This window comes from Hemicordylus capensis, chromosome 13 (genome assembly GCF_027244095.1).
Source record: "Hemicordylus capensis ecotype Gifberg chromosome 13, rHemCap1.1.pri, whole genome shotgun sequence".
Taxonomy (NCBI): Eukaryota; Metazoa; Chordata; class Lepidosauria; order Squamata; family Cordylidae; genus Hemicordylus; species Hemicordylus capensis.
Genome location: NC_069669.1, coordinates 20,101,709 through 20,114,762, shown reverse-complemented (window position 1 = coordinate 20,114,762; position 13,054 = coordinate 20,101,709). Strand labels below are relative to the sequence as shown.

At 46.5% G+C, this 13,054-nt stretch overlaps 1 protein-coding gene and 1 non-coding gene across 2 annotated transcripts; one reads left to right on the top strand and one right to left on the bottom strand.

Moving 5' to 3' along the window:
• Positions 1-1,641: 1,641 nt before the first annotated feature.
• Positions 1,642-9,750, top strand: FOXL3 (forkhead box L3). Its single transcript, XM_053275895.1, has 3 exons — positions 1,642-1,748; positions 4,781-4,949; positions 9,283-9,750. Exons 1-3 carry the CDS (start codon positions 1,642-1,644, stop codon positions 9,748-9,750), a joined length of 744 nt encoding a protein of 247 aa, XP_053131870.1.
• TRNAA-GGC (transfer RNA alanine (anticodon GGC)) lies at positions 6,707-6,778 on the bottom strand. Its single transcript has one exon. It is a non-coding gene; the product is annotated as a tRNA-Ala (tRNA).
• Positions 9,751-13,054: the final 3,304 nt, after the last annotated feature.

Genomic DNA, 13,054 nt, shown 5'->3' with positions numbered 1-13,054 from the left:
TGTGCAGGATTGCCGACAGTATTTCCAGCCCTACCTGGAAAAGCTAGGCACTGAACCTGGGAGCTTCTGCATGCAGACCAGATGCTTTTCCACTCAGCATGGTCCTTCCCCAGAAAATATAAGAAACTGCCTTAGACTGAGTCAGACCCTTGGTCCATCTAGCTCAGGCTTGTCTTACTCTACACTGACTGGCAGCAGCTCTCCAAGGTTTCAGGAAGGACTCCCTCCCAGCCCTTCCTGGTGTTGCTGGGGATTGAAGCTGGGACCTTCTGCCTACACAGTAGATGCTCTTCCACTGAGCTATGGTCCTTCCCCAGGAAATATAAGAAGCTGCCTTATACTGAGACCACTAGTCTATCTAGCTCATTCCTGTCAACACTGACTGGCAGCAGCTCTCCAAGATTTCAGAAAGGTATTTCCCAGTCCTTCTGGGAACCTTCCGCACACAAAGCAAATGTTCTTCCCCTGGGCCAGGATGCCTAAATGAACAAATGGACCACCTTGGAGCAACGAGCCTACGTTCCCTGTAGGTTTTCCAACCCAGCTACACAACTATATATAAAACCCACCCAACTGCATGCATGCTTCTTCCTCCGAGAGCGTCTTCTGGAGGAAAATCACTGACTGTCTGGGTAACTCCCCTCCCCCACCTTTCCCATAATTAAACCGTTGACTGATGGGTCTTTGGTTTACATCACTTGTTGGAAGCCACTCCAAAGCATTGTGGTGGGGGCTGGCGGTGGGGGGAAACAACGATCAAAATGGTTACAGGATTGGATGCCAACGCACACAGCGTTATTAGTCTAATTCATCCCGCAGATCAAAGCCCACACAAGCTGCATGTCTGCCTGCAGCTATTTTCTTTCGACTTCCCTGCTTGACAGTAGTCCCTCGGATTCCTCTGTTCTGCCCTCTTTGCATGTACATTTTCCTCCTGACATGGTAATCTAATTTATGCCCATTGTAGGTTTCAAAAAGAAAGAAAAGAAATCAGGATGGGCCGTATGCCTCGTTGTCTAAAAATGTGTTCAGCCTGTGATGGGGCCTTCGGGTTTGCGAATAAACCACGCGGCCGGCTCGGCTCGGACTCTGCTGCTGTGCTTTTTCAGTGCCAACGCAGGGGAACTCTGGTCTCCCAAGTTCCATTTCTGCAAAGGAGCCTTGAAGCCTGAGTTATTCGCCGGGCGTTGTTTGCGTTTGCCATAGATGTAAATGGCAATGCTTCTGACTCTCTTCTCCAGTTCGAGACCACCCAGAGATCTCGGCCAGTACACTGCTGACTGTACACACCCAAGTTCAAAGGTTCAGGAGGGACCTTTACCACATTTGAATTGGGTAAATTAAAGTCGCTGCCTTTTTCTATAGAAGAGGAATGGAAAATTAAAAAAGAAAAAGAAAAAACACCACCACCACGAATATTCAGAGAGACTGTTTGGGACTGGAGAATTTAAAAAAAAAACCCCAAAACACCAATCACCAGCGTGTGTGTATGAGAGAGAGAGAGAGAGAGAGAGAGAGAGAGAGAGGAAAAGGAGGGAGGGTGGAAGTGAAGCAAAGGAGGAGGAGGAAAGCGAGCATAAGGAGCATCACCATTCCTCTTTCCCCCTCTCTCTTCACAGAAGCTGAAAGAAGAGCAGGACAATGTTTGATAACACTCAGTATCCCTATAACTGCTTTAATTATGATGGGGATGATTATCCAGCCTGCAGTTCGGACGAAGAGAAGAAATTCACTAGACCAGCGTACAGGTAAGCAGAACTTTTCTAAGTCCTCTCTCTCTCTCTCTCTCTCTCATCATCTTGTCAAATCCTGGGGAATTCCTCAGTGCCGTTTTTTTGGAACAGCATCAAGCATTAGCATCATTCCAGGTGTTGGGGGGAAAGGAGTTGGACCAGAACGGTTTTAGAGGAAATATCGGTTGACCGCCAGCTGAAGTGATTTAATAGGGTTACTCCGGGGTTCCTTTCAAGGGTGGCTCAGTTTCAAGAGGACTACTCAGGAGTAATTCAGACACTGCTTTTTATACTGGAACTATTCAAATGCAGATAATATATTAAAATAATAGGAGAGCAGGAGATTTCGGGTTAGATTTTCAAATAGGGAGAATGGGAATAATCAATAATCTATTGCATAGCATTGTTTTGGAGGATAAGCGAAACTAGTAAAACACTGAAAATTGTTATAAGTAATGTTTTAATAGAATGTCAATATCCTGATTTTGTCGAGGTCGTAATTGATGATAATGCTGACCTGCTAACCCTCTATCCTGGAATTCAATTCCCCTCTTCCTCTCTATGGAAATCTCATGATTATGCCATCAGTTTATATGCTGCTAAATTACTTAGCATACACAAGGCAAATAAATAAGACGTCCAGCATCTCAGTATCTTGGTCAATCTGACTAATCATAACTGTGTCTTGATCAATGATAAATTCTTGTCGATTTCTCATCTGCCTTTAATCCAATTAATTGATTACAGCATAGGTGTGTGTTTTTTTAGGTTCTGAAGTTTAGAAGTGCCTGCAATTTACTAAACATAAACTTTCTGATCATTTATAGAAAGTGAAGCCAGTCAAATCCCTTCCACCACCACCCCCTTTTCATTCCCTGTTATGTTAAAACAGCCATAGAAGTGTGTCTTTAATTCTCAGTTCCACTGATTAAGATTAATAAACCAAAACTCCAGTTGGTTAATCTACCAATTAAATTGATTAAAAACTGAAGTCCAAGAGGAAATAGTGCAAGTCCCACTAAAGCTACCGATGTATGAGTCCGATGTATGTGAAAAGTGAGGAAAGGTCTGGAAGTGGGACTTATTTCTAAGTAAACATAGATAGAATTAGACTAAAATTAACTAAAAGATCACAACTGGGTAACCGTTGATCCTCTAATACAGAAGCAATGGGCTATCATAATCTGAAGCAATTCACAGGAGTTTCAGTTCTGGGAAACTTTCCATTAAAAAGTTACAAAATCGTGCTTGGGCTTGTTTTCTCTCGTCTTCGTCGAATGGAAAAAACGTCTGCTTGATTTCAGCTGCCAGAAAAGAACGGCTGAATTTCCCACTGTGTGCATTTGTGGAATGCTTAGGTAGGGATCTTTCCCTTATATTTGAATTATCATTGCCAAACTTGCTCTTCAGATCACCTGTCAGGACAATAATTGTCGCAATCAAAATGCAGGCAGAAGGCAAATTTGAAACATCTATCTCAGGGTTAAATTCTCATCTCAGAATTCCATTTTTGAAGCATTTAACCAATTCCAGTATTATACATCCACACACTGACCCTGGGACACAAATGATCAATATCCCTGGCTTTATCCACTGAGAAGCAAAATTGAGAATGGCCAGATTGCATGGCCAGTGTGGAACCTGAACACAGATCTTCCAGATCTCTGTCCAAGTTCTAGCCACTGAACTCCACTACCCCTCTCATGGAACTCAATACTGCAAACAACTTCTTCAGAAGACACCCAATGGATATGGCCGTTTCAAGGGCAGTGTGGTCCACTGGAGAGAGACACATAGTATACTTGTTATGTGCATGCACAATGAGCTGGAAATTTCCAATCTCTTGTGTGAGATGTTAAATACACAAGAGCTTTCTGTACAGATGTTTTCTTATGCTTATGATGGTGGCCAGTGGTCCTCCAGATGTTGCTGAACTACCACTCCCATCATCCCTACCCTCAATAAATTGTAACTGGGGATGATGGAAGTTGTAGTTTAGCAAGATCTGGAGTACCTTCGGTTGGGAACCCTGAATCTGTGTATGCAATACGGTGTTCAGTGGACCAATGGTCATGCCAGTTACTGCAGCAATGTGTGTGAAGTGCTCCGAGAACTGAGAAAAGCGTTACCTACATGGGTTGCTGCTTCTAAATTTCCCCAGAGGCTTCTATATTTCAGCTGGTCTGGTGGTAGCAAGCATGACTTGTCCCCTTAGCTAAGCAGGGTCCACCCTGGTTGCATATGAATGGGAGACTTGATTTGTGAGCACTGGAAGATATTCCCCTCAGGGGATAGAGCCACTCTGGGAAGAGCAGAAGGTTCCAAGTTCCCTCCCTGGCAGCATCTCCAATGTAAGGCTGAGAGAGAGTCCTGCCTGCCACCTTGGAGAAGCCGCTGCCAGTCTGTGTAGACAATACTGAGTGGGATGGGCCAAGGGTCTGACTCAGTATATGGCAGTTTCCTATGTTCCTATATTCCTAATCCCTGGCAGCATCTCCAGGGAGGGGTGGGACAGAGTCCTGCCTAAAACCCTTGGAGAATGAGAGCTGGTTTTGTGATAAGGTAAAGGTTAAATGTGCCGTCGAGTCGGTGTCGACTCCTGGCACCCCAGAGCCCTGTGGTTGTCTTTGGAAGAATACAGGAAGGGTTTACCATGGCCATCTCCAGCGCAGTATGAGATGATGCCTTTCAGCATCTTCCTATATCTCTGCTGCCCGATATAGGTGTTTCCCATAGATACCATCCAGGATTCGAACCGGCAACCTCATTTCCCTGCTGCGCCATTAGGTGGCTGGTCAGCAAGCATGAATTGTCCCCTTTGGTAAGCAGGGGCCACTTTGGTTTGTATTTGGATGGGTGACTACACTGTCTGTTGGAAGATAGTCTCTTTAGGGGACGGGGTCATTGCTCAGTGAGGAACACCTGCTTACTGAGCTAGATGGACCAAGGGTCTGACTTGGTAAAAGGCAGCGTCCTGCATTCCAATGTTCCTATATACCCATCCTTGTATAGAGAGGAGTATTATGGTCTTCTTTTCTCTCTTGCAGCTACATTGCTTTAATTGCAATGGCTATTCAGCAGAGCCCTTCCAACAAAGTAACTCTTTCTGGCATTTACGACTTCATCATGAAGAAATTCCCTTATTACCGGACGAACCAGCGAGCCTGGCAAAACTCCATCCGGCATAACCTCTCGCTCAACAGCTGCTTTGTCAAGGTAGGATCCCAAAGTGTGGCTCGGAGTTCCCGCACAACACCATACAACTTGCAAATGCCCCACCCAGCCCAGGAGCAGTGAGCTACCTGGCTGAAATGGGACCCATGTTAGCCCAGGTGACACACCTGAAGACAGATTCCCATGGCCAGGTCAGATTTGGAATGACCCAGACCCAACTGTGCTCAAAACACAGCGGCACAGTGGACGTCACTTGATCCCACGTGCCGGAAGACAGTTCAGGAGTAGAATAGCTGCTTTGCATGCTGAAGGCCTCAAGTTCAATGCCTGGCTTCTCAAAGCAGCAGTCATGGGCAGCAAAACGGAGCGATATTTATTTTCATTTTGTTGGTTGATTTGTTAGATTTTTATACCGCCTCACCCAGCTGGCTCTAGGTGGTTCACAAATATAAAAACAGAGAAGAGCAAGATAAATAACTCATTAAAAACAAATAGAATTAAAGCTAGTTGGAAATCATTTCAGTACTCACTAAAGGCCAGGCTAAAAAGATGTGTTTTTAGGGCTCTTTTAAAGGCTGTGTAAGTGGCACAGTGGGGAAATGCTTGACTAACATGCAGAAGGTTGCCAGTTCGAATCCCCGCTGGTACTATATCGGGCAGCAGCAATATAGGAGGATGCTGAAAGGCATCATTTCCTACTGCGCGGGAGGAGGCAATGGTCAACCCCTCCTGTATTCTACCAAAGAAAACTACAGGGCTCTGGGGGTGCCAGGAGTCAAAATCGACTTGACGGCACACTTTACCTAAAGCTCTTAAGCCTCTAATATCCATAAGGAGTGTATTCCAGAGCCCAGGAGCAGCTACAGAGAAGGTCTGATCCCGAGACTGGTCTTGTGGTAGCAAGGATGACTTGTCCCCTTAACTAAGCAGGGTATACCCTGGTTGCATATGAATGGGAGACTAGAAGTGTGAGCACCACAAGATATTCTCCTCAGGGGATGGAGCCCCTCTAGGAAAAGCAGAAGGTTCCAAATTCCCTCCTTGGCAGCATCTCCAAGCTAGGGCTGAGAGAGATTCGTGCCTGCAACCTTGGAGAAGCTGCTGGCAGTCTGTGAAGACAATACTGAGAGAGATGGACCAATGGTCTGACTCAGTATATGGCAGCTTCCTATATTCCTGTGAGTTGCTGCCAAACAGGCTGGCAGCAACCAGAGATGGACCTCTTCAGATGACCTTAAAATACAGTGGGGATCATACTGAAGAAGATGCTCTCTCAGGTAACCTGGTCCTAAGCTGGGCCAGGGACAGGGCACCATGGAATGGACCTGTAGCTCAGTGGTACAGCATCTGCTTTCATGCAGATGGTCCCAGGTTCAATCCCCGTCTGTTCTAAGTAGGACTGGTCCATGTAGGCCATATGGAGCTAGATAGACTATGGTCCCCATGGGATGAAGCTGTAGTACAGTCTACCTGTAGGAAAGGTAGAACATCTGTTTTGCATGCGGTAGGCCTCAGGTTTAAACCCCTGACATCTCATAGGGACATAGGAAGTCACTTTATACCAAGTCAGACCTTTGGTCCATCTAGCTTAATATTGTCTACAGTCCAGGCCTGCTCAATTTAGGGGCCCCCAGCTGTTTTTGAACTAGAACTCGCATAATCCCCAGCCACAATAGCTAGGGATTATGGGAACTGTAGGCCAACGTCTGCAGGAGGGCCAGAATTGAGCAGCCCTGGTTACACCAACTGGGAGTGACTCTCCAAGATTCCAGGCCGGAGTCTCTCCCAGCCCTACCTGGAGATGCCACCAGGGATTGAACCTGGGACCTCCTGCATGCCAAGCAGATGCTCTACCATTGAGCTACAGCCCCATCCTCCAGATATTTGTAGGAACATAGAAAGCTGCTTTATACGGCACAGTGGGGAAGTAACTTGCCTAGGGAGCCAGCGGTTTCCGGTTCGAATCCCCGCTGGTATGTTTCCCAGACTATGGGAAACCCCTATGTCGGGCAGCAGCAACATAGGAAGATGCTGAAAGGCATCATCTCATAGTGCGGCAGGAGATGGCCATGATAAACCCCTCCTGTATTCTACCAAAGACAACCACAGGGATGCTCTGAGGGCGCCTGGAGTCGACACCGACTCGACAGCACAACTTTACCTTGAGGGCCATTTGCTCTCCCCCCCCCCAGCTAAATATGAGAGTCCCCACTTTTAAAAGATGGCCCTTAGCCCAGTTAGCAGGGAGAACTGGGCCTCCTCTGTGGCTGCCCTGGGGCTCTAGAACATGCTCCCAATCACAATAAGAGCATCTCCCTCTCTGGTTGCTTTTAGGAAGACCCTCAAGACACACCTGTTTTCTCGGGCTTTTGACTGAAATTAATTTCAAACTGTTTAATTGTTTGTATCCTATGAAACTCTTTTAACTTTTCATTGTTTTTAACTCAGTTTTATATTTGCTGCTGTTTTAAATACACATATCAGGCGGTATATAAATATGATAAACAAACAAACAAACAAAAAATCAAATATTTATTTACCCATTGAGGAGCTGTGTTATGGGGAGCCTAACCAAAAATGTTTATTAGTTACTACTACTACTACTACCATCACCACCACCACCAGGCCATAACTAAGAAGCAGAGCATCTTGTTTTGCATGCAGAAGGTTCCAAAGAAACTCCCTAGAATCCCCAGGTAGGGCTGGGAAAGACTCCTGCCTGAGACCTCGGAGAACCGCTGCCAGTCAGTGTAGACCATCCTGAACTAGATGGACCAAGGTTCTGACTCGGTATATGGCAGCTTCCCATATGTCTATGTTCCCCGGGAACCTCCCATTGCAGTTTCGACATTGTCGTCCTGATTTAAAAAGAAAATCGTAGAAATCATGGAAAAGTTATCTTCAGTGTCTCAGCTGCTCCTGGGAGAGAGAGAGAGAGAGAGAGAGAGAGAGAGAGAGAGAGAGAGAGAGAGAGAGCATTGTTCCTGTCTGGCTATGTTACTCTGCAGCAAACTGAAGGGCCTATTTACCTACCCATTCTATAATTAGAGAGAGCCTGGGCTTCAGCGGCTTGTCATGTGTGTTTACACCAGTCCTCACGTTTAAATGAATGCAGATGTGGAAAACAGCAGCATTCACAGTGCACACACACGCACACAAGGGCTGAAGGCAGGGCTCCCTTCAGCCAGGATTCGGCCCAGGACCTGTTCTGAATGTGAGGGGTCAACCTTGGGCTCAGGGGGTGATGCTAGGTACTGAAAAGACCCGAGGCCCAGGCCCACGGCCAAACCCGTTTGATAACTGAACTCAATCACACCCACCCAACAATTGTTATGGATGCTGTTTGACGTCTGTAATATTATAATACAGCACCTATAAAGGTGGAAGGAGCAGAGAGGCAGGTGAAGCCGGGAGCTCCCCCCCACCCCCACCCCCCAGCTCTTTCCCCTGCTGCACTTCCTTTCTGGAAGAGGTCACGGAGGAGGAGGGGGCTGATGAGATTCGGGGCTCTGAGCAATCCATGGGGGGCCCAGGCCCCATGGGTCAGACTGTCTGGAGTAATATTAAAGACCAGTTTGTGCCTGTGCACATTGCCTTTCCGTGACCCTTTCCAAGTCCAGCCCACCCTGAGAGGATACGGGCTTCGAGGATTCGAGGGAAGGGTCCGAGGCAAAAGGCCCTGGTTCCCAGACGAGACCAATCCAGTCTCGTCTGGGAACCAGGTCCTTTCACCTCAGGGTGGCACTAGACATCTTTGCTGCCTGAGGCAAATACAATGCCCCCCATCCGTGAGTAGCTTGCCCCCTCAGGGTGAGGAAAGGTGGGGGCAATAGACAGTGGGGTGACACATGTGGTGGTAAGGGCAAAGACTTTCTCCCCCCCTGTGCCCCCCACCTCACGGGAATGCCTGAGGGGAATGTCTCACTCTGCCTCATGGACTAGGCTTGTTCACACAACCGTTTGAATCTAGTTTTAAGGTGGGGTACCAACAATGAAGTTTTGTGACTCCACGCCAAGGTGGTTTATGGCCTGAAATTCCCATCTTGGCCTGGTTTTACACAGTCACTTCAAAGCTGGTAACTCATAGTAAACCTAGATTCAAACGATTCTGAGAGCAAACCGACTACTCCCCCCCCCCTCCGCGAATCTAAGATGAGGTTTCCCCCCAGTTCTTTCCTGTTAAATATGGGGGGTCGTCTTAGGTTCAGAGTCCTCTGTGGGCAAATACAGGTATAAGCTGTATAAAGGTGTATTTGACCTCCATCTTGTAAGGCGCCATCTCACATTCAGAGTCGCCTTCTGTTCAGGTAAAGGTGGTATTGATTCATTTAGAAACGAGCCGCTGACCAAACTTCTGCTTTTAAATGAAATGCAGGTTCCCCGGACAGAAGGCAACGACAAGGGTAAAGGGAATTACTGGAGTTTTGCGTCAGGATGTGAGTCGATGCTGGACTTGTTTGAAAACGGGAATTACCGGAGACGGAGGAGGAGGAGGAACGTGAAACGGGAACCCCGCGAAAAAAGGCCGACTGGCGAGCAAGACTGCCTGCCCGCATTATCCCCGGTGGACTTCCCAAACATCTCCTGCCCGGACAAGATTATGGAATCCCAGCCCAAACTTTTAGAGTCTTCTCAGCTTTTTCCAAATGCCGCCACTGCCAGCCGAGAGAGTCTAAACAGCTCCTCCTTAGGAAAATCTGAGTCCGAAATTAAATTTAGCATTGATTACATTCTCTCCGCCCCAGACCCATTGCCTGCTCTGAGGTCTCCGTATCACATGCAAGATCACAAATACCAGCTCTTGGATTCTCAGCAACTTAACCTTCAGTTTTGGACAATGTGAAGTCGGCTTGTGAGGGAAGGCAATGCAAGAGGGAAGCTACTGTTCCTTTTTGTTTCGTCCCGTAGTCATGTTGCATCACTTCCTCCTTTGCTCTCAACCATCCACAGGAGAGAGTCGATTTCATCCAGCTATCAATATCCTAGTAGAGGTGGTTATGAAAGCTGTTCATGGGAACTTGCCAGAGATCTGCAACAAGATCACAATGATAGGTTTCACTTTCAGAAGTTTCATCTCTCACCTCTTGACACTTCATGGGATTCTTGTTCTGGCGTGAAGCAGACCATCTTGTGGTTCTTTGCTATGGCCAACAGGCCATCAATGGGCAGCCATCAAGGTGGATGAGGCCCACGCCACAATTATCTTTTATTTGCCATTCCTCATTCTTGCATATCTACCCAATTTCCATTCAGATGTGGTCCAGTTGTTGAAACGGTTTCGCTCATAAAACACACCATAGGCGCATTCCCTTGTTCCTGATCCGGGTGGGAGGCGTGGCCAGCCAGGGTAGGAGAGCTGGGCACATTCCCAATTGGCGGTTGTGTAAACCCACACAACAAGGTAGAAGGCAGGGGGAGTGGTCACATGGGAGCTGGGAGCTGGGTTAGATCATTTTTCATCCACCCTTGGTGAAATGCTTGGGAAAGAATCTGGGTAGGGTGCACCCGTATGACCCAGCTCCTGGCTCCCACACTAACTTGGCATGCTGTGAAACAGGATGCTGGGCTGGATGAGCCTTGGGCCTGATCCAGCAGGGCTGTTCTGACGTTCTCAGATTAGTCCTAGGTCAATGTATTGTTCACCCACTCCCAGAAATAGTTGATTTCTGGAAGTATCCAAGATATAACAGAACTTACCTGGAGGAGGATAGCTGGTCTTGTGGTAGTGAATGTGAATGGTACCCTTTGCTAAGCAGGATCGGCCTCAGTTTTCTTTTGGATGGGTGACTACAAGTGTGTGCTGTAAGATATTCCCATTAGGGGATGGGGTCATTGCTCAGTGGCAGAGCATCTGCTTTGCATGCCGAAGGTCCCAGGTTCAATCCCTGACAACATCTTCAGGCAAAGCTGGGAAAGACTCCTGCCTGGAGACCTGCAAAGCCATTGCCAGTCAGTGTAGACAATACTGATCTAGATGCACCCATGGTCTGACTCAGCAAAAAGCAGCTTCCTATGTTCCTAAGACAGTGGCACTAGTTCCTGTACAACTGAAAGGCTGACTGGTTTGTGGTCTTAACCACGTCAGGGATATCTCTGTGGGCCTAGTTGTTCTGCTTACCACTGTGGTTACGGGGAAGGATCTGTCCAGCTGTGGCCAGACCCAAGACCTTGGCATGAATGAATGAGATGGAAGCAGCACGTGCTGGACTGTGACCATTGTGTGTCCAGGCAGAGTGATCCAACCAGTGTTGACTCTCTAACAAGACTAGCTAGTGTTGACTGGCGGGCGATGTGTTATTCTTAAATCCTGGACAAGATTTAGGGGCAAGTTTTAAAGTGCGCTGTCAAGTCGATTTCGACTCCTGGCGCCCACAGAGCCCTGTGGTTGTCTTTGGCAGAATACAGGAGGGGTTGACCATGGCCTCCTCCCGCCCAGTATGAGATGATGCCTTTCAACATCTTTCTATATCGCTGCTGCCCGATATAGTACCAGAGGGGATTACACTGGTATTACTTTGAACACATACAGTGATTGCACCAGTCCATGTTGAAGGGCGGAGAGCTGGTCTTGTGGTAGCCAAATGAAGTTGGCCCAGGAAGATACATCCCAGATGATTAGGCAGTGATATCAAGCTGGTTTGTAGTTGGTTTACTTACATCATTACTTACATCACTCATAAAGTTTTGCCATTTCCCCCATCCTTGTGCACTTCCCTGGGACTCATAGGCATGATATCATTTTTGTGGTCTGTTGATCTTGTTCTCAAACATCCTGGTTTGCTCTGTTTAAAACTAAAAGTAAGTTCATAGTCCTCATGATTTTGAAAATGGTCCATAAATTGTGATGGCAAACATTTTCCGTCATGGCAATACGTGTGAAACCAGTTGCCTATCTACCTGTGTTTTTCAGGTCAATGGTCATACTGTTTTCTCTTTAGTAATCCAATATGGCCACTCATGGTGTCCATGACTTTTTTTCCTAACACTGTTGCACGAGAAGATTCTGTTTGTCTGCATCTCAAGAGTTCAGTTTCAACGAAGGCATCGGAAACAGTAATATTATGTAACACTGTGCAAGGGAGACGTTGGCAGAAATGCGTACCTTTCACTCAGTTATTTTCCAACATCTCTAGTGTAAATATTGTATATTTGTAATGGAATGACATACAGGTGAAACTCGGAAAATTAGAATATCGTGCAAAAGTCCATTAATTTCAGTAATGCAAATTAAAAGGTGAAACTGATATATGAGACAGACGCATTACATGCAAAGTGAGATAAGTCAAGTCTTAATTTGTTATCATTGTGATGATCATGGCGTACAGCTCATGAAAACCCCAAATCCACAATCTCAGAAAATTAGAATATTACATGGAACCAAGAAGACAAGGATTGTAGAATAGAACAATATTGGACCTCTGAAAAGGATACAGTGTACTGTGCTTGATTGGCCAGCAAACTCGCCTGACCTGACCCCATAGAGAATCTATGGGGCATTGCCAAGAGAAGGATGAGAGACATGAGACCAAACAATGCAGAAGAGCTGAAGGCCACTAATGAAGCATCCTGGTCTTCCATAACACCTCATCAGTGCCACAGGCTGATAGCATCCATGCCACGCCGCACTGAGGCAGTAATTGCTGCAAAAGGGGCCCAAACCAAGTACTGAATACATATGCATGCTTATACTTTTCAGAGGTCCGATATTGTTCTATTCTTCAATCCTTGTCTTCTTGGTTCCATGTAATATTCTAATTTTCTGAGATTGTGGATTTGGGGTTTTCATGAGCTGCACGCCATGATCATCACAATTATAACAAATTAAGGCTTGACTTATCTCGCTTTGCATGTAATGCGTCTGTCTCATATATCAGTTTCACCTTTTAATTTGCATTACTGAAATTAATGGACTTTTGCACGATATTCTAATTTTCCGAGTTTCACCTGTATTCTTCTATATTGCTACTGAAGAAAAGGCATATGTTGTGAGCAAATCCATGTTGTATACTGATGTGTAAGAAACACTGCGTGTTTCGAGCGGTATTTCCAACGTACCCTACAGTGTGTTTTCACCCACTGGCTATGCATTTTCTGGCCAGATGCTCTCCATGACAGCAAACTCAGAGGGCTGTGTCCCAAGCCTGCCT

What these genes read in the sequence shown, in the direction of transcription:
- FOXL3 (XM_053275895.1), top strand. Translation starts at nt 1,642, where the DNA reads ATGTTTGATAACACTCAGTATCCCTATAACTGCTTTAATTATGATGGG. An exon ending in TTCACTAGACCAGCGTACAG is followed by an intron (nt 1,749 to 4,780) that starts GTAAGCAGAACT and finishes TCTCTCTTGCAG; the next exon opens with CTACATTGCTTTAATTGCAA. An exon ending in TCAACAGCTGCTTTGTCAAG is followed by an intron (nt 4,950 to 9,282) that starts GTAGGATCCCAA and finishes AATGAAATGCAG; the next exon opens with GTTCCCCGGACAGAAGGCAA.